This window comes from Leptinotarsa decemlineata, unplaced genomic scaffold (assembly GCF_025532065.1).
Source record: "Leptinotarsa decemlineata unplaced genomic scaffold, Ldec_3_MD MMD2_tig00004307_RagTag_RagTag, whole genome shotgun sequence".
NCBI lineage: Eukaryota > Metazoa > Arthropoda > Insecta > Coleoptera > Chrysomelidae > Leptinotarsa > Leptinotarsa decemlineata.
In genome coordinates, this window is record NW_027412606.1 from 11,714,634 (window position 1) to 11,739,688 (window position 25,055).

General features: G+C 34.8%; 1 protein-coding gene across 1 annotated transcript; it reads right to left on the reverse strand.

Moving 5' to 3' along the window:
• Nucleotides 1-4,602: 4,602 nt before the first annotated feature.
• LOC111514052 (uncharacterized) lies at nt 4,603-24,045 on the reverse strand. The gene is made up of 4 exons (XM_074178986.1): nt 23,688-24,045; nt 13,649-13,726; nt 13,464-13,578; nt 4,603-7,415 (listed from the first exon to the last, which is right to left on the reverse strand). Exons 1-4 carry the CDS (start codon nt 23,709-23,711, stop codon nt 4,603-4,605), a joined length of 3,030 nt encoding a protein of 1,009 aa, XP_074035087.1. The 5' UTR covers nt 23,712-24,045.
• Nucleotides 24,046-25,055: the final 1,010 nt, after the last annotated feature.

The window sequence follows — 25,055 nt, forward strand, 5'->3', positions numbered from 1 at the left end:
ATATCTGATTTTGGTGGGGAAATGAGGGAAAGGTGAATTTGAAAAAGATGTTGACATTTGACAGATCATTTTTCATACAAGCCATGCTAACGTTGTCAACAGTAACATTTTTATGGTATACATATCATAATTCAACTTGATATACCAAGTACCATCATATCAAAAATTACAGAATCAATAAGTCTTATGTGTATAGTGGCGACAATCACGATGGCAATCAACACTGCGCTGAATGCAGCAAGAACGCTTCCAAAATTGCCCTAATTTTATCTAGCAGCTACCAAACTCGCCGGTAGAGCGGCTTTTTGACTTCTGGGAGTTGCTGAATGCACACAATGACGTACTGTGACACTACTGACAGAGTGACAATCGGAAAAGACCATTAAGTCAACATATTTTGTTATAATTGATCTGTTTTGCACTTCGGATAAAAAAATGAACAGTGTATTTTGATTTTTCCCCTAATGTGTGTTTCATGAACGGCAGCTTTCACAAAAAATACAAACTAGGTCGAAATCATCAAAACTACTCATTTGAAGAATGTGCATTACTCTGAGGATGAGGAGTCTTGCTTGTGAGATAATCCTTTAAACCAGTTATTCGACTCGAATCATTCAAGGTTAAGCACGTCTTGAACTGAGAAAAGTATTTAATTGACGTACTTGCATATGACAGAAAGCTAAGTGTCAGTCTCTATGTCAATCTCACAAAATCCATGCAATTCATTGGTACTGGCATTACTAGTTTATTTAATCATAAAAATAAATCCACTTTCAGCTTGCATGGATTTGAAGAGCTTTCTGTATTGCTTATTATACGTAATAGGTAGCATTTAGCATCTAGCAACTAACTGCGGTAACATAATAAGAGAAGGATTTTCCAAGAACTCCTGGCATTACTATTATTTTGGGGAGAATTTATTTTCATTTTTACAAATATTTACTGAATACTTCACTAGATAACACAAAAAATACCATTTGAACTCGAAGATACTAAAAACGAAATCAACATTCATAACAATAACTTCACATTACAGCAAATACGGACCACCCAGCAAAAGTTGTAATGAAAAAGAAAAGGTGAAATTTTATTTTACAAAAATGAACAGAGTTTTCACATATTTTTCACTTTCTGGTCACTTCCTGTTTCACTGGAAATGGCTCCGGTTCTAAATTTTTAATCCATTCTATTGATCCAATCGCAAATAAATTCATAACGTTAGATTCGTCAAAAAATCCTTTTTTCGGGAAGTGCTTACAAAAGTGACTTGACAGTAAAAAAAATATTATAAAGTAGGTACTTTCCTCAGTAATATTTAATGTATGTTCTCATTTGTAATCCAATCGCAAATGAATTAGTAGCGTTAAATTCATCAAAAAATCCTTTTTCCAGTGCTTGTCAAGAAATGACCGCCATTGGAAAAATAATAGTAAGACACGAAAATGTTATTTTGCTAACTTGTCTTTTTCATGAATGTTACTTGGAGTTTTTTCCCAACACCAAACCGTTATTTCAACACCTCGACACATGTTTCAATCACCAAGTGGTCATCTTCAAGAAGAAGATCAAACTGCTGTCTTATTCCTATATAACATACTAGTCACTAAAACTCCGCGATTGTAATTTTCCAATATCACATGAGATCCTTATATTAGTTTACGTCCGATCATGGACACCTAGATGCAAAAGTGACTCTGAGATATTAAGTAGGCATAAACACATTCTAAAATGTCACATTCTGATCCAGAATTGTTTCAGAAAACAAAAAATATTACAATGTACCGAGTTTTCCATTTAAACATTTTGAACCGGTGGAACCGGTGGAACCGGAAATGTCCGGAAAATGAATAATATGTGAAAACTCTTCTCTTCACATACCATTTACCTATACCAAATCTCATTTTGATACACCTAATAGTCTAGAGGTTATGACTTATCCAATAGATTCGTTGACACCCGGTATAATTCCATCGTTCTCTACTAAAAGTGACGCCACTTAACGGTTGGGTCATTGTCTATAGACAATGGTTGGGTTTTTGGTTATGTTCCACGAAGATCTGATAGATGGCTCTCAGGATCGCATCAGATGCTTTTTACATTGTCTTTTAATATTCAAACAATGGTTGTAGAGATTAACCCAACTTTCTGCGCTTGTTGGTAGATGGTATAAGATACGAATTCTGCAATATTGGTTACATCTAACACGTCACACACGATGCAGTGAAGTAGTTTCAATCGCTTGAGGCTGGTGGACGCAAGCAGTTTGTTTCTAGTTTTAACATTTTCAGTCATATGACACGTGTAATTTCAAATTTGGAATATGGAGTTAACGTGTTTTTTATTTATTCTCCACATTATTCCATTGTTGCTATTTATCAATTGTTTGATTATCGTTTCTCTTTCTGTGTTTTACGCTATAGCAATAATCATTGTTTGGTGTAGCGTAATGGATCACAATAGGCATCGCAGCAAGGTAGATCACTTCGACTATTGCCGCATCGCATTTGATCATGTCTACGTTAGGGATAAAAACCTGCAGACCACGGCTATTTGGGAAAAAAATTGGTAGCGCCCTCTCGACGACGACTGATGAAACACTATTGTCTTTCTTATCAAAAAGTACTGAAAATGATACCTGTTAACGTAATTTTCGTCCGACCTTTATAACTCGTTCCGTTCAATAGCTGAGAGGAGAGGAACTATTTACGTCCGTGCTTCTTCCGTCCGTATTTTTTTAATTTACCCCCACTTTTTTTTTGAACGGGTAAACTATAAAATTGAAATTTGGGATAATGAAATTGATGCATGAATACCACATTTTTAAGTGAAATTGACAGATTAAAGTTTCAAGATGGCGACTGGGCGCCATCTGGAAAAAAAATAAATAGAAAGGGGGGTCTTGTGACACATCATTTTGAAACTCCTGAACCCTAGAATATGAAGTCAATATCTTCACCTATTACAAAATGGTGGAACATTCAATAGTTTCCTGAAGACAAACACATTAATATCGATATTTCTTGAAATACTCCTTTTTATCTATCATATGGCTATTCCAACAACCCGATAAGGTTTGTTAAGTTATTTTTTGTTTATAAAAACGAAAAAACAATATCCAAAAAAAATTAACGTTTGGGCAGGAATATTGGGAAACCATATTGTAGGACCTCCATTTATTGATCAAAATTCAACAGGGGAACTGTATTTGAATATGCTGGAAACTACTGTTGACCCTCTCATCACTGAAATCGTCGAAGCGAATCCTAATGATTTCGATATGGATATTGTATTCCAACAAGATGGAGCACCACCACATTACTCCAGACAAGTAAGAAACTATTTGGATACTACTTTTACCAGTCGTTGAATTGGCCGTCGAGTTCCTATAGAATGGCCAACCCGCTCGCCAGATTTGAAACCTTTGGACTTTTTTATGGGGCTATTTGAAGCAAAAGGTGTACGAAACTGAACCTGCTTCAATATTGGATATACAGCAGATAATAATAAATATTTGTAGATATATTGACGTTACTGTCTTCGAAAATGTTCGGTGTGAAATATCGGATAGGCTGTTCATATGTCAAGAAGTTAAAGGCAACTATTTCGAGCATCTTCTGAACTGACCCCAAGCTCATTACCTCATATTATAATATAGTTGAATGTCAATGTATTCAGGCAATTATTAAAAGTTCCGCCATTTTGTAGTAGTTGAAGATATTGACATTATATTCTAGGGCTGTGAAGCATTTGTCAGGAGCTTCAAAAAGATGTATCGCAAGACCCCCCTTTCCATTTCATTTTTTTCCCAGATGGCGCCCAGTCGCCATCTTGAAAGTTTCATCTGTCAATTTCACTTCAAAATGAAGTATTCATGCATTAATTTCATTATCCCAAATTCCTATTTTTGGAGTTGACCCGTTCAAAAAAAAAAGGGGGGGGACATTAAAGAAAAGCACTGTATAGTGTTCCTATGAATGATATCTGTTTCAATAACATACTGAATGTTTGGAGTGTAATCTGAATGTATTTTTTTTGTTCAATTCAATGTTCATATGGAAGTAATTACTTCAGAAGTAATTTTTCTTCCATGATATTCAATGATCATGTGATAGTAGTTGCTTCGAAGTTTGTATCTGTTTGTGTCTGAAAGTGACTCCTCTGCTCCTCTACACATCTTTGTATAGTTTATTTTGAACTCAATTGCATTCTTCCTTTTCTCTTGGGAGTTTACCACATTTTTTGTAAGTGTCATAATCTACTGTTATGTTTTCAAAAGTTCCACTTATTATAACGTGACTTCCAGCATTATACGTTGAGTTGATTCACGATTAGTGTCGTCATGATCAAGAAGTTCGCCAATAATTCTCAATTCCACTATGTTTCAAATTTACAACTTTCTCAATGGTCGCACATCATCAAGCGTTCAACATCTAAATCTCAATTATATCAAAAAACAAGTTTTTTGGGTTAGAATTCGGAAAAGAATACTTTTATTTCAAGAACTCATCTGCTTATTTTCGGATTGAATGATCGGAGAAATGTTCCCGTTATACGCAATTGAATTCTAACAAAAGTTAGGTGAACATATTTTATTAGACATACTTACGTTCCGCTAGTTTGAAGAAAATTGCGGCAAGGTGTATTCGGATGTGTCACATCCTTCTCCATACAACTTCTGCTATGTTCATTTTCAGATATTTTCTTCACCAGCGGACTCCATATTTGAGTTGAACATCCTAATACTTCATCGATATTAGTATGTCTAGATATGAATGAATGGGAAGGTCGGCTGTATGCGTGATAAGAAGTTGCTTCACCGCTTTGAGAACCTTCAATAATTTCTGACATTTCTAATCCCTCTGGGCTTGCTCTGTCACCTATTGGTTCTGGATCAACGATTTCATCATCATTTACATTTTCTTCAGGTACTTCTTCTTGCCACCAAGGTTTTTCTCCAGAATCTTGATGACATACAGCGTATCCCTGTTTTTCATTTTCAACAACAAAATTACTATCATTTATGTTTGCTTCTGAAACTCCTTCTAGCCACCAAGGTTTCTCGTCAGAATTTTGATGCGTCAAGACATATTGTGATTTATTATCATTACTTCCATTGGTTTCTTGTACCATTTCAGATACATTCTCCGAACTGCTGAGCCACCAAGGGCGTTCTTCTGAGTCTATGTGTTTGAGTTTGTGATTATCTAAATACTTTTGTTCAGTGATGCCTGAGGATTCATTATGATCAGAATTATTGGTTTTGTCGCTGCTACTCAACCACCAAGAGGAATTACCAGAATTATTCCTTCGTATTTTAGTAACCTGTTTTTCACATTGTTCTTGATTTGGAGAACTTTCTGTAATTTCAGGTGTATCTCCTTTTTTATCTAACCACCAACCTATTTCTCCAGATTCATTATGTTTCAGCAATGGTTGCTCAACTGATTGCTCCTCTGTTGCAGAAATGAAATTTGATGAGTCCTTAGACTCAGCTTCAGAAGCTTTAGTATTTTCACTTGTCCAACAGTAGTTCTGTACAGGTTCAACTCTATGTAGTATTATTTTTGCAGAAATCGGTTTCAATTCCACTTTTTGAATTTCCTGTTTCAAACTTTCAGAAGGACATATTCCTGACTGTAAACAAGAACCCACATTAGAGTCACCTTTGGAAGTTGAATTGTGTTTGGCTTCAGTATGATTTGTGGCTTCGGTATCTGTTCCAGATTCCATCCAATTGACATTATCTGAAGAGTTGTAAGATTTGGGTTTGAAAAGGTTAGTAACAGGAGCCAGTGCTCTCATCAGAAATGATTTTGCATCTGACTCGGTACGATTTCCTTCTCTTCTGATCGATGATACATGCGGAACTCCTATAGATTTACTGGAAGACATTTCATCAGCAGATGATACAGATGAAGTTTTTGGCGATGTACCACTATAAACTTTACGTTTGCCTTTTCTTTTTATCATGTCTTCGTCACTTCCACTTGTATTGGTAATATTTGTTTCACGACTAGAAGATCTTCTTAGTTTTTCATTTAATATTTTTTGAGGTAATCTTGATCCACAAGAATTATGGTAGGAACTGCAACTGGTCAAATTTTCGGAAATATCTGTAATGTCTGGGTCAGCAATTTCGTGATCTGGTGAGCCTGCGGAGTCTGTGCATTTACTTTGTTGTTTTGTCTTAGCACTCTCGTCTGGATTCATATTCAATATTGATTTTCTAAAGTCTTTATTCGTAGGAAATGTGAGCTTAGAATGAAGGGATTTGCTTGAACTCTCAGATTTCGGTATCTGCGGTGGAAGCAGCTTTCTATCACTTAATGGTTTAGTAGGAATACTTTTTGACTTGGATGGAGACAACGATTTAACCAACTTCTTTGAATCAGAGTGGGAAGTTTGAACATTTGATAAACTATTAGAAGAATTTGTTCTAGATAAAACCTTTGATTTATCTGAAAGCTTGCTATTGGGGCAGGAAAATTCCATATCTAAAAATGATGACCAAGGTGTCGCTATACTTTTGGAAACTTCAATAGAAGTATTACTGCTCTCGGGTTGAATTCCCTTATCAATCATTGTATGAACAGATTTTCTAGTACTGGGTATTTTGTTTTCAATGATGTTGGCCACTACTGATTTCGTAGGTCTCGAAATGTTTTTACCTGTAGATTCGTGTGCCGGAGATGTCCCTCTCGAAATCATTGTTATTTCCTTCTTTTTCTCAGATTTGCTGTCATTTTCAACACTGTCGTTACCACTATGTTTGAGCAAATAGTCGTCAGAAGTACGAGAAGAACATCTGCTCGTAGACCTACTGAGCCTTTCGTATTCTTGTTGTTGTAAAGCATTCATAAGTTCCTTGTTTCTTCTACTTGGTTCGTTTATTTTTGTAGTAGAAATCTTCGCTGCTGCCGTTTGACTTTTTTCTATGGAGTTTTTAGGTAGAAATCGACTCTTTATATACTTTGGAGAAGTCTTGGAAAGGTCTTCCCGTGAAGGGGTTCGACTACTTATCTTATATCTAGGTGAAAGACTGTCATCTCTAGAGAATGATAATCTTCCAGTATACTTGGGAACATCGTCCTTCAAAATGCCTGATTTGGAATTATATTTAGTTGTATCATTCCAATTGGATCCTTTTTTTCCTGAATAATTTGTTATTGTTACGGAAGGAGTAACAGGTTCGAGATTTTCGCGACTCAGAGATCTTTGATGTGTTCTTGGATAAAGTCTATTATAGCTGAATTTGGTAGATGCCGAAGAAATACTTTCCGACTTCCTTAAAGGACTGGTGTCTCGAGACAGTGAACCTGTTCGTGGCAGAAGGCCGTAACTGGTAGGAGGATGACTAGTGTCCTTTTTATTCAAAGCTGGTTTTAGTCTGGAATTTTCACTTTTCTGTCTGAAACCTGCAATAGAAAATATTTATTTAAATTTCAATGTTTTCAATGTAAATTTCAATTTAATCAGAAAAAATGCATTGGAATCGTACGATGTGTACAAAACTGAATTACATTAAGTTAAATTGAAGGTAAATTCGTATGATTGGTACAGTCTAAAATAGATATATTCATATACAATACGATACAATGTATATATCTTTATACAATATTAATCTTGCTTCTTTCAGAGTGGGATAGAATACATCTGGGCGTACTCCCACTGTTTTGTGATTTTTTCCACCACACTTGAAGTATTCAACTCCTGCAATAACATTTTATATGCATATAACAACCATGGTAGAGAATGAAAAATGAAAACGAAAACAAAGAATACAAAGAATAATAAAACTGATTAATACTGTTTATTGTATGATTTTCACTATAAGACCTATTTATGATATGAGTGTTGAAAGTAAAGTTTCATTATGTGAGTGAAAAAGTTTGGGAAACGAGCGTAGTGAGTAGAGCAATTTCACGAAAAAAATAGAACTTACTTTTAACGCACTTATCATACAAAGTTTTTTGTACAACGGTCCTGTTTTCATAATAAAATAGATACATTTAATATTTCTTCAAAAGCATATTTTGACATCTGTTGTCAGACAACTATTTTCATGTTATCGCATTTACTTTGAAGTGGCCGTGTCAGGTGACTCCGAATCACCTGGTTACCAACGAACAGTATTATCCACAGCTCACGCGTTTTATTTAAAGTCACATTTAAAGTTCTTGCTGGTGTATAATGTATATAATATATTTGTAACAGAATTTTATTGTGTTCATAATAAAACTTCCTTGAAAATTGAATAATTATGTTTTGTTTATTGCTATTTGATCGAAAAAAATCGTGTTACAAATATTTTTAACACGCTACTTTGTGAATATCATCTTTTAATAGACTTGACAACCATTGAAAATGTCACTTTTAATGAAAGTTGTACAAAAAAGGTTTTACAGAAACCGCAACACGTGTTTCGCTATACAATAGCTTTTTCAAGCGTAAACTATTCAATTATCAAATCTTTTTAAATATGTTTTTCCGTTAATCAGCTGTCGCCCCCATAGGAACGGCAACTCTCAGAAGTTGAGAAACTTGTGCGAGCTAAGGACTAACGAGGTCTCACCTTTCAACGTGTGATTCCTAATACGGTTGCAGAATCATCCCAGTTTAATACTTTAGAAAACATAAATTATAATAAAATATAAAAATAATAACGACGGTAATAAAAATTGTAATCATAATGATGATGATAATGCAGATAGTGATAATGCAGAATACGAATCTTTTTTTGTATTTTTAAAATATTTTGAATGTTATCGGGTTCTCTTGAATGTGTTGCTTGAGGATCGGTTTGAATTTACTCATGTTTTCAAATTTTTTTCAGGTGTGTCCGAAGTCCGAAGAAAAAAACAAATCTTTGTATATGGGTTTTTTTAAAGAAAGAAATTTTGATATGCCAGTTTTCGACTGATCTAATCGTTTTGTTTATTCAAATAAATAAACTTCAATATATCAATAAAATACAATACAGCGAAATTAATAAAATCAAAATAAAAGTGCCAGTAGGCATGTGTAAGTATCCTTGGATAAACGAAGGATTCCACTAAGCCAGGGCCTGTGCGTGGGTATGACTTCGATTTTTCAGCCTATTCAATATGTTTATTTAACAAATTAGAATACAAAATGACAATTTTGACAGTACAGACAAAAGTACAGAACTACAACATAAACAGCGATAAAACTAAATGTCTGGATATTCAAGAACATCCATATGTGACTTACACTTTCAAGTGTTAACCTCCACATTAGAAAACGCACATTTCAAATAATATTGATGTCTGAGGAATGCATGAATCAGAAAGTCAAAAGGGAAAAATGGTCACAGAAACATATGCAGCATTTCTCTTTATATTTAATTTCATTTGATTTATATGATCTTTGCTGATAATTTCAATTTAGTTTATCGTTATTACTGGCTAGAATTATGAGAAAGTATATGGTTGACGATTAATTGACACTGTCAAAATTAATCAATTAACTAGTCTAGTGACCCAATGGCTTATTTTCGAAGAACTAGGTTGGATAACAGGATAAATTGTTCTTAGAAAAGAATTGCTATTTTTTTGGCAACGTTTCGAATTTAATCCAATTCTTCTTGACGATTCTGTGATAATGAGTTTTCATAACATATCGAATAGGAGTTTCCTCGTGTACCTGTTTATATTGATAAGGATAAAGAGAAAAAATGGTTATGGTATTTTACCAAATAATAATGGTATTGAGACCATCGAAATCTCTTCTAATGTCAACCCTTTCCTATTTGATTTCGCTAAAAATATTTTGGATAAATATGGTCGAACATCTAGAATAGTAGAATATTCAAAATGAAAAATGTATCCAGAATCTTTTTCATGGTCAACAAGGCTGTGGGGTTCTTGATATTTATTTTCTTGGAATATCTCATATGTTTCAAGATAACGTCCGGTTTGGCCAACATATGGTTCGGTACAATTTTGACAGTTCATGATTATGATGACTTGTATCTATTGCGGTGTTTTCAGTTTTATGTTTGAGAAAAAATATTTTTCAATTGTATTTCAATTTGAAAGTGCCACATCAATAATTTATTCGTTACTAAGTAATAAGCCAAATTTTTCAGACAAATTTTCCTATATTATTTTATAGTATTTGGTGTTTGCCCTTTCATTTTGAGGTGAACATTTACTTTAATATTTTTCAGTCAGGGGCTTTCGTGAAATTAATTTTTTTACAGGAAGTTCTCAGAAAAAATACTTGTTCTTAGAGAATTCTCGATCAATCGGGATAATGTTATAGATCATAGGATTGGAAATGGTAATCGTTCATGACTTCAAGTTTCTTATAACGCTCGTTTCACTATGGAAATTGTGTTTTGGGTAATAATTTCAAAATCTCTAAGAAAAATTTGTTCATGATACCAGTTTACTTTTGAAATGAAGTATTATTTTAATCAAGTATCTTCGTATTGGGTCTTGTGCTATCATATGTGTCTTTATCGTTAAAAACTTATGTAGCCTTTTCAGAACATTGAATCCCATTCATTATGACTGTCGAGTTTCCCTTGTTCGCTTTATTAAAAATATGAGTTGGGAACTGGAAATTACTTTACTATGGGAGGAGAAAACTTCACCTTCAGTTACCCGCTTGATTAGTGCACATCAGTCTTCCACGTTCCCATCTTGCAATGCAGATAATTTGAGGTTTCAACAAAATGAGCGGATCAATATGTCCACAGACAGTCGAGCTGTACTTGGGACACAGATAAAACCGAAGATAACACCAAAATTGGTTTGATAGTGCTGTTAAGAAGTTAGGAATCAAGCGGATAGAAATAGATTCACTTTATACACCGAATGTCAGGAAATAAGCAACGAAAAAACTGATGAAACACACCAAAATGTTTATGAAGAAACCATCCGAGAATAGAACCAAAAAACAGCTCCAATAAAGCAGGGTCCCCAGAACAATTGAAGGTAATAACTGTCCATCAAGAGGATAATATACAACGGAGACTTCGGCTACAGATGATGGATACAGTGTGTAAAAGCTAAATGGAATAAATTCATTATTTCGGTTACTGTGCATATTTAAAAAAATCCCAAAACACGTCAAATGTTAGTTATAATTTGACATTCTTCAACGTAAAAATTCCACTCCTACCAAACGTAATGAAATGTAGACTACGAAATAAAACTATCTCCTAACATTATTTAGCATATCAGGCGTGACCGACCTAATTGCAAGCGTTATTCGTTCTTTTGAATCATTCAAATCTCATGGTTTAGGTAATCGCGCTGGCCTTTCAATCGATCCTCTTCTCCCTAGCCACCGATTGGTAAATGTTGTATCGAAGTATTCCCGGATATTAACTCGGTAATGCGGTGGTGCTCCATCCTCCATCGTATTCACTGGAACTGGATGCTTTTCTGGATCAGGATATGAATTTGCTAAACTAAGAATGGCATCATTTTGAAGTAGTGCCAAATAATTATCGCCATTCAAGTTGCCCTCAATGAAAATGGGACCAATGATTTAGGTTTCCTTCAGCCCCTGTCCAAACATTAACCTTGCGTGTGTTCTTCTCTCATCCAGTGAGGATTTTCTGTTGACCAGTAGCGGCAATTTTGCCGATTAGCATGACCGTTAAGAGACAAAGTACACTCATCAGAAAAAATAACGTTTTCTAATTGGATGATAGTGTTATCCAACATGTCCATTTGCTCACAAAAATGAGTTCTTCTATCAACATCGTCATCCATGAGCTCCTGAGTGGAAATCATTTTATAGGGATGCATTTTATTTTCTTTTAATAAATTTACTATCGATGTATGGCTACTCAATGTATGTGTGTTTTCCTCAAACTCAAGTATCACATCCAAATTGAGTTCATCACTCATTATATTGGCAGCTGCTTTTTTATCTGCCCCACATGACAAGCTTACGACACTGCTTCTCTATTTTGCTTACCGTTACTTGAGATATGGGCGGAGAATCAGGAAATTTCTCATGAAATAGGCGAGCTACCTTCTGTTGTGTTCGGGTTTCATCTCCTTAACCAATCATTTGTAAAACTGTTATTTTATGCATTTTCGTTAATCTAACTATTTGTCAGTCTTGAAGTTAACGTACTTTAAACTTAAATTAAAATACTGACAACTAATGTTATAATATACAAAACAAGTTAACAAGGCGTTTTAAACTAACGTTGCCACGAAAATTATTTACAGTTTTTTTAAAAATTTCATCTGAACATTGGTTTTTGCTGACTTTCTTATTATCAATACCTCAACATGAAATGAGTTTTGAGTATATTGTAATAAATTTTGAGTCTATTTTATCGGTAACCACATGATTTTAATTTATTTTATTTTGTTTGTTGCAATAAACTTGAAAGCGATAACATTTCCAAATAGAGAATGAAGAGACCTTTCAAACGATATATCACAAGCGTATACTTCCCATTTGAAAAATTGGGGATTGTACCTGTCATTCGACGGGGGTTGAAGGCAGGGGTAGCCCTTTTCCGTTGAAGTATGTCCGATTATAATTTAAATGTGACGTATTTCGGGATTTTGTTAAAAAATGTACCGTAACCGAAATAATGAATTTATTTCATTTGGCTTTTACACATTGTATAACGAAAGAGCAGAGAAAGCTCATTATATTTTGCCAATATGAGAAACTGGATCAAAAAATAATCAATGGAAAACCCAAATTATGTCCTGAAGAATACGACAAACATTGAGAGACCTTCACAAACTAATATAGGGAACAAAATTGTTGGATAGGAAATTATTGAAAGATCGGGTAAATCCAAAAATTTGAAAGAAATGACCAATTCAGATATCTGCAAGTTATAGAAAAAAAGTTAGGTTCTGTGTTGAGTTGGGTCCGGTTTCATAAGTTGGCCAATTCCTGCAGATATAAGCTGAGATCCCGTTAATCCCCTATATGATGACAGCAAGAAGCATAGTGATATCAATACTATCATTCATCTGACAGATTCTTTACTCAATCACTCTCCTATGAATAAAAGGCGCTAATCGCATCAATTCTTAGCTCCCAAAATGAACATTTCTCGCATACCAGCGAAATACGGCTTCTCACCTGGTTAATACAATGACAGACATATCTGAATATCATTCAATTATATCCTTTTCACAAAGGAAATCGATGTAATCAATCACCTACAGACTGGTTTTGGATTATCTTTCCTCGATACTACAGGATCATTGGGAGAAGGGGAATGTTTCGAATTTTATTTCGAGGTAGCGACAGCTGGTTAAAGAAGAAACACATTTGAGTATACACATTTTCGAACGAAACTGGCTAATAGATACATTCATATTTAATAAAACTCACTTGGATAGTTCACTGTAAAATTTTTACTAACCTGTCTCGCTCAATCATTCATGCTTGAGGAAGTTATTCTAAAGTGAAAAATTGACTGCGGTATTATGCAATATTAAAATTACCTTGCATGAAATCCCCAAAGGAAGTTGTGCTGGAAATATTTTTGGATGAGGCATTTCTGTCATAATCCGATTTCTTTGTAGAATCTAACCTACTTCTCGTAAGATCTGTAGATTTCTGTAATTAATATTATTTCAATATTCAATATTAAAATATGAAAAAAATAATATAAGATGTTATGTAATACCTTCACCGTTGAAGTAGAAGGTTCCTTGATTCGTGTAGATCCTGAGTAAATACTTGGACCTGATTTATTCCATGGAACCTGAAATGTATATTTCACATTATTTTCACACTCCAAATCAAAACATTAAAATAGGGTAATCATATTCTATCTATATAAAGTTGAGAATCTTAGCGACTGGAGAAATGTACAGTAAAATGGATTACCGGGGTCTCTCTGCTACTTTGCCAAGCTTTTGCTTCTAATGGGAAGCAATTTGGTTCATGCCCTGTTTCTATAGAATGTTGCGCTAATGCACATGATTTCTTATTAAGCTTTATATCACTGTTATGTGAAGTTATTCTATCTTCAAGAATTCTAGATGTTGTTCCAATATAATCCAAGGTTCAATTGTTACAAGGAATGTTATAAATCACATTTGATTTTTTGATAGTATCCGTTTTATCTTTTAATTTGGTAGTCAAATTCTTCATAGTTTTAATATTTTTTGTGGCATATTTTGATATTTTGTTCATTATGAAAAAAATTTATGATATTTGAAGATGAATTTACAAGATTAGGTATAGATTTATAAGAAATATTGATAGAAGAACTATTTTTACTTAAATTTCTGTTGATCACATAGGAATTTGTATTACTGCCAGTATTGAAAATTATTTTATTGAGAAGTTTTCTGTGATAGGAATTTTCGATCAATATGTCTCTAAGAAGTCTGAGATTTTTTTGCTTGAGAGAAGGGTGTACTAATTTTTCAATTTTTTTTTCGAACAGAGTATAAAATTGATTTCAACTGATTTCTTATGATAAGAATAATAATTGATATATCTTCCTGAATTAGTAGGTTTCACATACCAATCAGTAATCAAGGAATTATCAGTTTTACGGATAACTCTTGTATCAAGATAAGGAAGGGTCTGATTATTTTCTATTTCGATAGTGAATTGCAATTTTTCATCATATCTATTTCTTTAAAAAAGGAATTTCAAAACTCAGTTTGGGAAGTATGTTTTCAAAAAGATCTTCCAATACGTATTGAGCTATAATAGGAGAAATAGTAGCTCCCATTGGTGTACCAAGAATTTTTGTTTATAGTATTCACCTTCGGAATAGAAATAACTTGAGTTGAAGATAAACTTAAATATTCCAAAAAAATTTTTTCGGTTTATTGAACATTTTTTATTTATATCATTTCATCTTGTACTAATACTTTTTTTCACTAGATGCATAGGTATATTGCTAAAAAGTGAAATCACTTCAAGGCTGATCAGAATATAACCTGAAGGTAATATACTAAGAATCCTTAGTATGGAATTAATTTTCATAAATATAGGCATCAGTGAGAATTTTAGTGACTGAGTTTCCTTTATTTTTGGTATTTTGATATTAATATAAGTTACAAAAAGGATTTTTGAAGCTTTATAACTCCTTTATGCGAGCGCTTTCGACGACTGGTCGTGCTATCATCATCAAGGCCCTACTCAAACTGAACGTGTCAACCTCTTGTTTATCCTTTTATGCGATCCGAACGTCTTACTGCGGGTACTTCAGGTACTTTAGGTAAATTTGCCTGTATTTGGGTTACATCAAGTAATATTCTTTGTGTTGTATCTGTTTAAAATCTGTTTTTCCGTTAATCAGATGTCGCTCCCATACGAACGAGAACTCTCAGAAGTTGAGAAACTTGTGCGAGCTGAGAACTACCGAGGTCTTACCTTTTAACGTGTGATTCCTAACACTTCTCTAGGTTTACTGTTTCTAGGAGTGTGTATTGTTTTGTGTAATATATTGAATGTTAGGTCTTGTTGTGTTCTGATTTGTATTTGTTCATCGATAAGTGAATTATGACTGTTAAATTTAAGGATGTTTAAGTTTTCCCAGATGTCCATACGGTTTCCCTTTTTGACTTGTTTTATGAGTTTTATGTTCTCTGGTGGGGGAATATTTTGTTTATTTTGTATGGTTTGTGTTGCGAGGTTTGATTTATATATTATTGGGTTTATGTATGACTTTTTGTTCTCGTCGTTCCTTTGGATCAGTTTTTTCTTGGTTTGGCCGATTTAGAATATGTTGCAGTCCGAACATTGTGTACTGTACATCTAGGGTAACCACCTCTTAGCTGTCTAAATCCAGGAGAAAAAGAAACATTGATTATCATACCTTTTTATTTTATTTTGAACTTATATTTTACATTTGAACGAACAGATTTTAAAATATCTGGTCTAGAATGGACAAATTTTAAAAACTTTTCGCAGTTCATTCTTAAATTGAATTTCTGCCTTGACATGTTCTTCATTTAAACGATTTCTTTCCTTTGTCCATATATCGAATAATATACTAAAAGCACGCTCGCGTGCAGCGTTAGATACAGGTAGAGATAAAACAAATGAAACCATTGTTTTTAACATAACACCAACTCCATTTTCGATGGTTGGGAAAAATTTTGCCCACCTCAAATCCACTCTTTCATTTGATTTAACAATGCTGTCTTGTACTTCCCTTAAACTGCAGAAGTCGTCATAAAGTTTATTTTCATCAAAACTGATCTTCAAATCAACGGCCAAATCTCTCAAATCATCCCACGTTATCGGTTTTTCCATTGAAAGTATGCTCAATTTACTCAGAATTTTCAAAGTCATACCATTTATTCAGGTAATCCAAACATCTCTGAAAGGAAATGTCTGCTTCATTGTAAAACGTAGCGTTGTCTGTTTCATTTAGTTTTTTTAAAAGATCTTTTGCACAACTTGTTATTCCGGGAGAATTTAGAATATTTCAAATTCCTTTCGGGAACCGGGAGATTTTAAATTTCAGAGCTTAAATCCGGGGGACTCCCGGAATTCCGGGAGAGGTGAGAACCCTATGTACACCCCGTTTAGGTTTTGTCTTCTTTTTTTTCATAGCTGTTTATTTTTTGTGTTATTTTCGTGTTTGGCTTGTATGTGATGTTCATGTTCAGGGGTTTGAAGATGTTTGTTAGTTTTTTGCTTTGGAGACCTACGTACGTCAATGCTGTCCATCGTTGTGTTGTTTTATCTGTTGAGTGGTTTGATTCTTGTTCTGTATTTTTTATTTGATTCTATTTTCTAATTTATCTATTGTCTTTTGGGTGTATCCGTTCTCGTTCGCTATTTGGTATTTGATTTTCCGTTCCTTGTTCCCGGCTTCTTTGCTAAGTGGTATCCTTAACATCCTGTATAGGAATGCTTTATAGGCAGCCATTTTGTGTGATGGTATTGAACGTGCGGGTATGGTGGAGCTTGTTTGTGTAGGTTTCCTGTATATTGCCATTTGAAATTGTGTTTTGTTGTGTTTATATCCGATGGTTATGTCCAGGTAGTTGAGTTTCGAGTTGTTTTCTTCCTCTATGCTGAAAATCAGTTTTTTATTTATTTGGTTAATTTCCTTTGTTATTTGATCTATTCTTATTCCATTATTTTGTGATATGTACACTCCGTTGTCAACGTATTTGAACCATTCTCCTTTTTCATCATGAGTTTTTATTATTGTTGAGATTTTCTCATCTATGGTTTGCAGATATATTTCGAATATAATGCTAGGTACTGGGGATCCCATTCGCTAGTCCATCTGTTTGTTTATAAATTTTTCCTTCAGATTCGAAATAGTTTTGGTTGAGTATTGTATTTAGGCTCTGTTCCATCTAATTAATGTAGGTTCTGTCTATGTTTTGGTGTTTTAGTTTATCTGTAATGATTTTTATACTTTTGTTGACTGGTATGTTGGAGTAACATGTACTCCAACATACCCGTTTTTGGCAACCAAGTGTTCCCCATCTCTGCACTTGGCTACACCGTGCTGATGAGGCTAATAGCCAGAAACACTTGTCCGCGGTTTGCCAATAATTTTTCTTGAGTGCTCTTCCGACTAATCTTTTTATGCTTTTCATTATCCTCCCTATCCTTTTGAACACATGCCCACAAGGTGGGTAGATGTTAAAATATTCCAATCTACGATTTACCTATTACGTAGTGAGCGCTACACCGTAGACTTTATAAAATATGAATGCCTTGTCTTTTGGTGAACTGGTGAAGTTTATTTAGACTTTTTGCGTGACTTTTTAATCGTGACTTCAGTTTTGGAAGCCCCTGTTCTTAAATCTAATAAAGTGTTGAGAATTTTACGAAATTGATTTAAAATCGTGATATTGAGTTACTCTTTAGTTTTAGTGAATTTAGTTTTTCTATCATTACTTTGTCGACTTATTTTGCATGCACGTATTGAAGTGTGAAGATCCATTGACTGTACTGTATTCATTCATTTATATTCCCGAGTAAAAGTGAACTGAGAAGTGACGCAGGTTGGATTGTACTTCTATATGTGGATATTTTTGTTTTAGCGAATGCCAGATTGTTTGACACATCATTGTTGTTGCATTCTATAATTACGTGCGTTTATCTTTTATAGACTATTTCATGTATTGATTGTATTTATATATCTGACTAGGTTTTTCGATTACACATTAATGTATATGTAAACACTCATTTCTAATATGAATAAAGTAATGTACTTTATTTCATCCACACTAACTCGTAGATCGATTATTCTTAGATGACTTGGATCAAATAAATGTGTTTTCATATGGGGTTAAATGAAATGAAATTTAATAAGGAAAACTAATCCAAATCGAGAACTTATGCACCACAAACAGTAAAATCTGGAATTCTTCTTAAGGAAAAAAAATTTGTTTCATCAAGACAAAGAAATTGATTTGAAAACGGGAAAACTTTGTTGGGTGTCTATAAATTGAAATTTTTACTCAATCAAAAAATAATGTTGAATCATTGAAACAAAGATCAAGACATACATCAGAATTGTGACAACTTTTGTTGACTCATTTCGCCGCCCAAGTTGGTATCATTAAGAGTTGAGCAGTCGTGATCAGTTTAGATCATCTTCTGATGATCTAAACAGCAACAACACTGGAAAGCTGCCATGAAATGTAGATGGATACATCATCTAATCCCGGACACAACGCGGATCTGCCTACCCAAGCCCTCACAGGATACTGATCTTTCCGCACCTATGTGAAATATATTAGGGAAAAAACACAAACCATACACGGCGTATACTCAATGAACCCGATGATTTGGAACATGCCGTGGCATTATGTTCCAGAAAGAACTTACAGAGGATGGAAGCCACTCTTTGTTTAGGGGGAGGAGGTGCCATTAGAATGTATTTTGTTTGTCACAGAAATTTCAAATGGGCATACTTTGCCCTATATTTTTGATTTACATTTCTTCGTAAATTTATTACAGCATCGTAAATTTCATTTTTTTCTAGTGGTAGTAGTAAACTTAGGATACTTAGGAAAATTGTATGTTTAGTGAAATTAACTCTGTGTAAAGCTCCGATTATTTGAACTTTCGAAAAAAATGTGATTCAAATTTCCAACTGATACACCATCACATGAATATTTATTGGAATTAGTAATGCCAATTTTGGCTAGGTGTGAAGGAAAGCAATCATGATTTAATTTTAATCTACTGATGGTAGAAGAATAGGATTTAGGTACTCTGTATTTTGAAATGTTGAGGAATATCCTTTGGTAGTGAGAACGTATATAGGAGTGTATACTGGTTAGGTTAGGTCCAAAGTGAGTGGGTCTATTCGAAACTCCACCGAAACCCGCAAGGGTTTATTGTAGCTCCACCTATTCACACTCAACCAAATAAACTCAGCTTCATAACGAAACCCATTAGTTTGTATGGTGAGTGGTCTTTCAGGTCAGATGGTAAGAGTACGGCTCTGCCGAACTCTTAAAACCTGATTCAGTCCCCAGCGGGGCAGGCACAAAGTATATGCTCTGCTGTTTCATTATTTGCCAAACAGAGGCGACACACACTATCTTCAGACAGTCCGAGTCTCTCCATATGATGATTCAAATGACAGTGACCAGTGAGAAGGCCTGTTAGACATCGTAGTTCATCCTTACTGTAGCCCAACAACTGTTTGGTATCAAGCTTCGAAGGTTGAATAAACTTGGAGAGAGCCAATCCTGGAAGATTCTGCCAGAAGTCCATAAATCTTCTTGTCAGCCAGGTATTCAATCTTTGTTTGGCAATGCTTGAAGCGATGCCAATGACAGGTTCTGGCAATTTGCTACCAATTTATACTGGTTATTGCTCGAACCAACCAAAGTTAGCCATACTGTATGGTGGTCAGCAGCTGGTGTGATTCACTATAACTTTCTGCCACTGGGCCAAACCATCACAGCAGAGTCCTAATGTGACGAAATCAATGAAATGTACCGAAATCTGCATCAGCAGCATCTGGCACTGCTTAACAAAAGAGTTTCGATCCTGCTCTACGACAGCACACATCCGCACGTTTCACAAATCACCTTCCGAAAATCAAATCAATTGAGTATCGAAGTTGTGCCTTACCCACCATATTTCCCAGATCTGTCGCCAACCGACTACCATTTTTTAAAGCACTTCGATTACTTTCTCACCGGTAGAACATCCTTCAATCAGGACCAGCCAAAAACGGCCTTCGTCGATTTCATCTGATCCCGAGCACATAATTTTGAGGCTTACGAAATCAATCGACTTGTGCTGCGTTGGCAAAAGTGCACTCATTCAAATGGCACTTATTTCGATTAAATTGAATACGTAATCACTGAGATATTGCAGTTTGAGGTAGACTTATAAAAATGGACAGACTTTTGAAACAACCCTATACTTTTCCGTATAGTGGAAAACGCGTAATGTCTACATATGTGTCTACTTTTTCACTTTGAAACTGAACTGAACTGAACTGACAGAGAATTGTTCGGGAATGCCGATCTTCATTATTGAAGATGTCCGGACATCTTCAATAATGTAAGGAACGCTTTCGAAAGTAGACTGTATTATCGTATGGAACTAGGAGGATGCCATTTTGAACACTTTATTCGTTAATTCTGTTGTCATTGATATTACTTCTGTTGATTTCCCCCAATAAAATTAGCTACAGCGAATTTTCTGTTTTTCCTAAAATAAAACGTTCAACATTTAATTTCTCAATAACAAATGGACCAATTTAAAAAAATATATACAGAAGTAATAGAGGAACAAAAGACCTTTCAAATGAAGTATCACTTGACCCCCCATGCCATTGAAAAATATAGAGGGGGTAGTTGCTGACCGCAGGGTGGTGAAGTTTCGGGTATGATTTCCATATCAGAATTAGTGTCCCTAAAAATAAAACTTGACGTACTGTTCGAAATTTTGAATTGCACGTCCGTTAATGTCTTACAGGTGGGGTTAAGTTTTCGCTGGAACGCCATATAAGGTACCGTTGGGTAATAAGGCCAGACAGGTTGTAAGGCCATAACGTTCAAAGTCACAACAGAAGCATTTTTCTATGCTCCTAGCACCATCTGCATGAAGAAAGCTTCCAAATGACCTGAATGAAACATGGATTGGCGCAGTAGCGTTTCCGTTAGATGGCTGCACGTTGTCAACAGATTTCTTGGATTTTTATTCATCGACTTATATAATTAGCTACAAAGAGGTGAGTGATATTTTCATTATCACACAAAATTGTTGTCTATATATTTAGGTAGGTATGTTCATGTTGATATTAACAATTGATGTATACTATTATTTTGAGATATTTGTTGATTGATAATTTCTGATAACCTTGAAAAGTTTTAACGTGTTGGACGTGTAAAAAGGCTTAGGCCTTATTACCTGCCTAGACGAGCATTGAGGCCCGGCCTTATTACCCGGCATAAGTATTTACTTGTATCTTTTTTTTTAAGGAATTAGGGCTAAGCGGTCAGAAGACATGACGGAAGAAGCCTTACAACTGTTAAGGCTAGGCCATTCCCAAGACTCTGTGTTACAGCGAAGTGGTATCCCTCATCGGACATTGAGAAACCACCTAAAAACTGGCTCAAAAAAACGATTATCAGAAGCAAAATCCATGCTAACCAAACAACAAGAAATTGACGGTGGAAAAAATAATTAAATTCGCTTACTCCTAGTGTACTTCATAGAAGTATTTACAAAATTTGTGAAATGCTTATTATACCCCATAAATTTAACAGAGAAAAACAATTAGCGGAAAAGGAATGCTACCGATCATTTATGAAACGTCACTTAAATATTTCTCAGTGAAAAGCATAGCAGCTTAACCCAGCGTGTGCCCAGAAATTGAATCATTTTATTGTTAATGATTATTTTAAAACGTTGAATAATCTTTTGGAGCGAACTGGCCTAAAATACAAACCTGGGAACATTTATAACGTGAATGAAAAGGGTTGCAGGCTTATGCTACACCATCAGCAGCTAGTGTTGGCTAAAAAAAGGATCCAATAGGGTGAATTTGGTGGGATCAGAACACGGGGAAAATGTAACGATCGTTGCCTGTGCAAGTGCACTCGGTCACGAAATACCACTCATGATTCTATTTGAAGGGCAGAGGTTGAACCCCACGTTTACGGATGGGCTTCCAGCAGGTTCTGTTGTGCACATGACCCCAATAGAGGGCATAGCATGACAACGGAGATTTTCATTAAATGTTTGGACCATTTTTCAAACTTTATGTCTCCTCCTCCAACGATCCTTATTTTATCTAGCCATTTAGATATTACTATCGCTGATAAAGCAAAATCTCCACAAATTGAACCTTTGTGTTTACCTAGCAACACTACCCCCGACCACTATCAATTGATAAGTCCGTATTTCGTTCGTTTGAATCTCACTGGGATCAAGAACTGCTGGATTATTGGGATCAACATCCTGATAGAAAACTAAACAAGAAGAGGTTTTCTGATGTCTTCACTTCAGTTTGGGAAAAGAGTATGACTATCAGCAACATATGTAGTGGACATAGTGCTAGTGGGATGAAATCCCACTAGCACGGTTAATTGATAAAGAAGCCCACAACAAAAATGATAATTCTTTTTCGGAAATTCTGTTCACCCCGGACATGCAGCCTACTAAAACTACCGTACGTAAACAGACATTGAATTATCGAGCCCAAGAAATAAAGAGATGTATTCAAGAATGACAGCTCTGAGTAAATTCCTACTTCGTCAAAGAAGAATAAGAAGTCACCTGCTTTGTCGACCACTAGCAAAACTGCGGCTACAGAAGTCTGGATGTGTTTAGTTTGCGACAATGATTATGTGACTGATATGAAATCATGTGTATCATGTGGGACCTGGGTGCATGATGAATGTGTTGGTCTCTCAAAAGATGACACAGAAGACTTTACCTGCCCAAAATGCATGCCATGAACTATTTCAACTGTTGGTCCTTATTACCCGCCTTGGATATTTACTCTTGGCCTTTAAACCTGCCTGTGCTGGTATTAAGGCCAACTTCAACTTTTTTCCTTTTTATTCCTGTTGAGTGCGAACGTTTATTTTGAAGTTCCTATACGATTACAATATTATAGAATATATGTTTAGTTACCTATTTCTATAAGCCAAAGTTTAGGTATGCTTTATAGTTTACGAAATAAGTTTTTCCTTAACCTGGACTTATTACCCAACAGTACCTTATATCAATAGAAAGGTGCAATATTTCGTTTTCTTTCTTTTTTCTCTTTTTTGAAATTGTGTCATTTACATACCTACTGATAAAGATTAATCTTTTCATAAAATGAGATCTATTCTATTTTTATATACCATCCACCTGTTGTGATATTTAATTTTTACATTGTTAATGGAATTTACGAGAATAGTAATTTCCGCACATTCAATATTTTCAAATAAATATAGAAAACATGGAAAATGACAGACTATTGAAGTAGCACTACACCACTGAATAGAACAAAATTTTGAACAATTTTAATTTTTATTATAGACCTCTTTTTGAAAGTCAATTGGGCAAACTTACAATTGACTGAAATAATACAAATCATATAAGAAATGAAGTGTGTTTCAGTCAATTCATTCCCAATGCAATAATTGACAACTGTCCAAAACGTATGGGTAATTTATTTTTGCTTTAGGTTTCATTGTAAAATATAGGTTAGTCACGTTTTCCAATTAATTCGTATTGAAAATAATTAGCAGAACACAACTCACATAGGATTTTTGATCACTCATCATATGATTCCAGTTGGAAAGTTCTTCTTCAATATCGGTCAGCACACACTAATTACACTTTCAATTTTCAAGTTGAACGATTCACACCAAACATACGAAATGTAACTCTAGTGGTCTAGTTAAGTGATACATTAAAAGTATGATCTTATTTTACAGAAAATTTAATGATGGATTCTGGATTCAAAAGAACTGTCGTCAAGCGATCAAAAGTTGAATGTACCTAAAGTTATCATATTGGAATCAATGAGGCAGTTGTAGTATATCATTTTAACAACCACTAACATATCTATTTGTGTTATTCAAGATTGAGCGTCTCAGGCGTCGAGTCGAGCTGTGTCGAGAAAGTGCGTCGGCATCCGAGGGACCTATTTAAAGAATATTTTTGTTTCATCAACATTATTCCATTAGCGTACTGTCCGATTCTTCCGTCAAAAATATTTTCTATTCATTCATCGCGAAACTGGGGAAAATACGACGGTATATGGAGGTCCCATTTCAAATTAGTGTCCAGAATTATTCCTAAGGAATTTATTCAGAACGATAAAAATAAAATAAAAACAACAATAAAAATTAATTGGCGCTCCGGGGCGACTTCATTGATTCCAGTGGCGCATTTGCTTTTTCAGCTGCAGGAAAACCCGGAAAAACCTGCAGCACCACATCATCTGAAGATCTTGATCCAACAATGTCCTCTCTCTTATAAAACAAAATGTAGGGTGTCTCCAGAGGCTCCAATAAATTCAATGCATCACCAGAACACTTCGTGACACGACTATCGACAAACTTAAACCAGTCCGTTTCTTCTTTGACCAAGGCGTAATAATGACCAAATTCAACGCCAGAATCACAGTGAACAATGACTGCATGAATATTATAACAGTGGTCTGCTAGGTTGAAATGTTCATCTATTTCGAACCTTCCAAAGAGTTTCTTGCTTCCGTTAGAGGTTGAGTCTTGTTTGAAAATCATTAGTGTTATTATTAGATTGACTGGTGCCTCAGCTAGACTTGTTTCCTCATAACAGTCAGTTAGTTTGGCGCATGTTTGACAATACAGTCGATCATCACCCGTTAAAAATTCCATTTTCAGATGATTTAACAATAAGCTTTGCACAGACTGGTTATTAGTCATATTAGGAAAAGCTAGATGAAGTTCCAGAAATTCACATAAGTTTTCAGTACTTCTTGAACATTTACCACAAAGTAAACAAGTGAGGATTTTTCCAGCAAAAGATTTACAAACACAAGACGAGATGGGTTATACGGAATCATTCAGTCCAGAGCGGTCAGGAGTATTGATTTTGCTATTGTTTTGCTCACGAAGAGTATTCAACAAGAACCCCAAGAA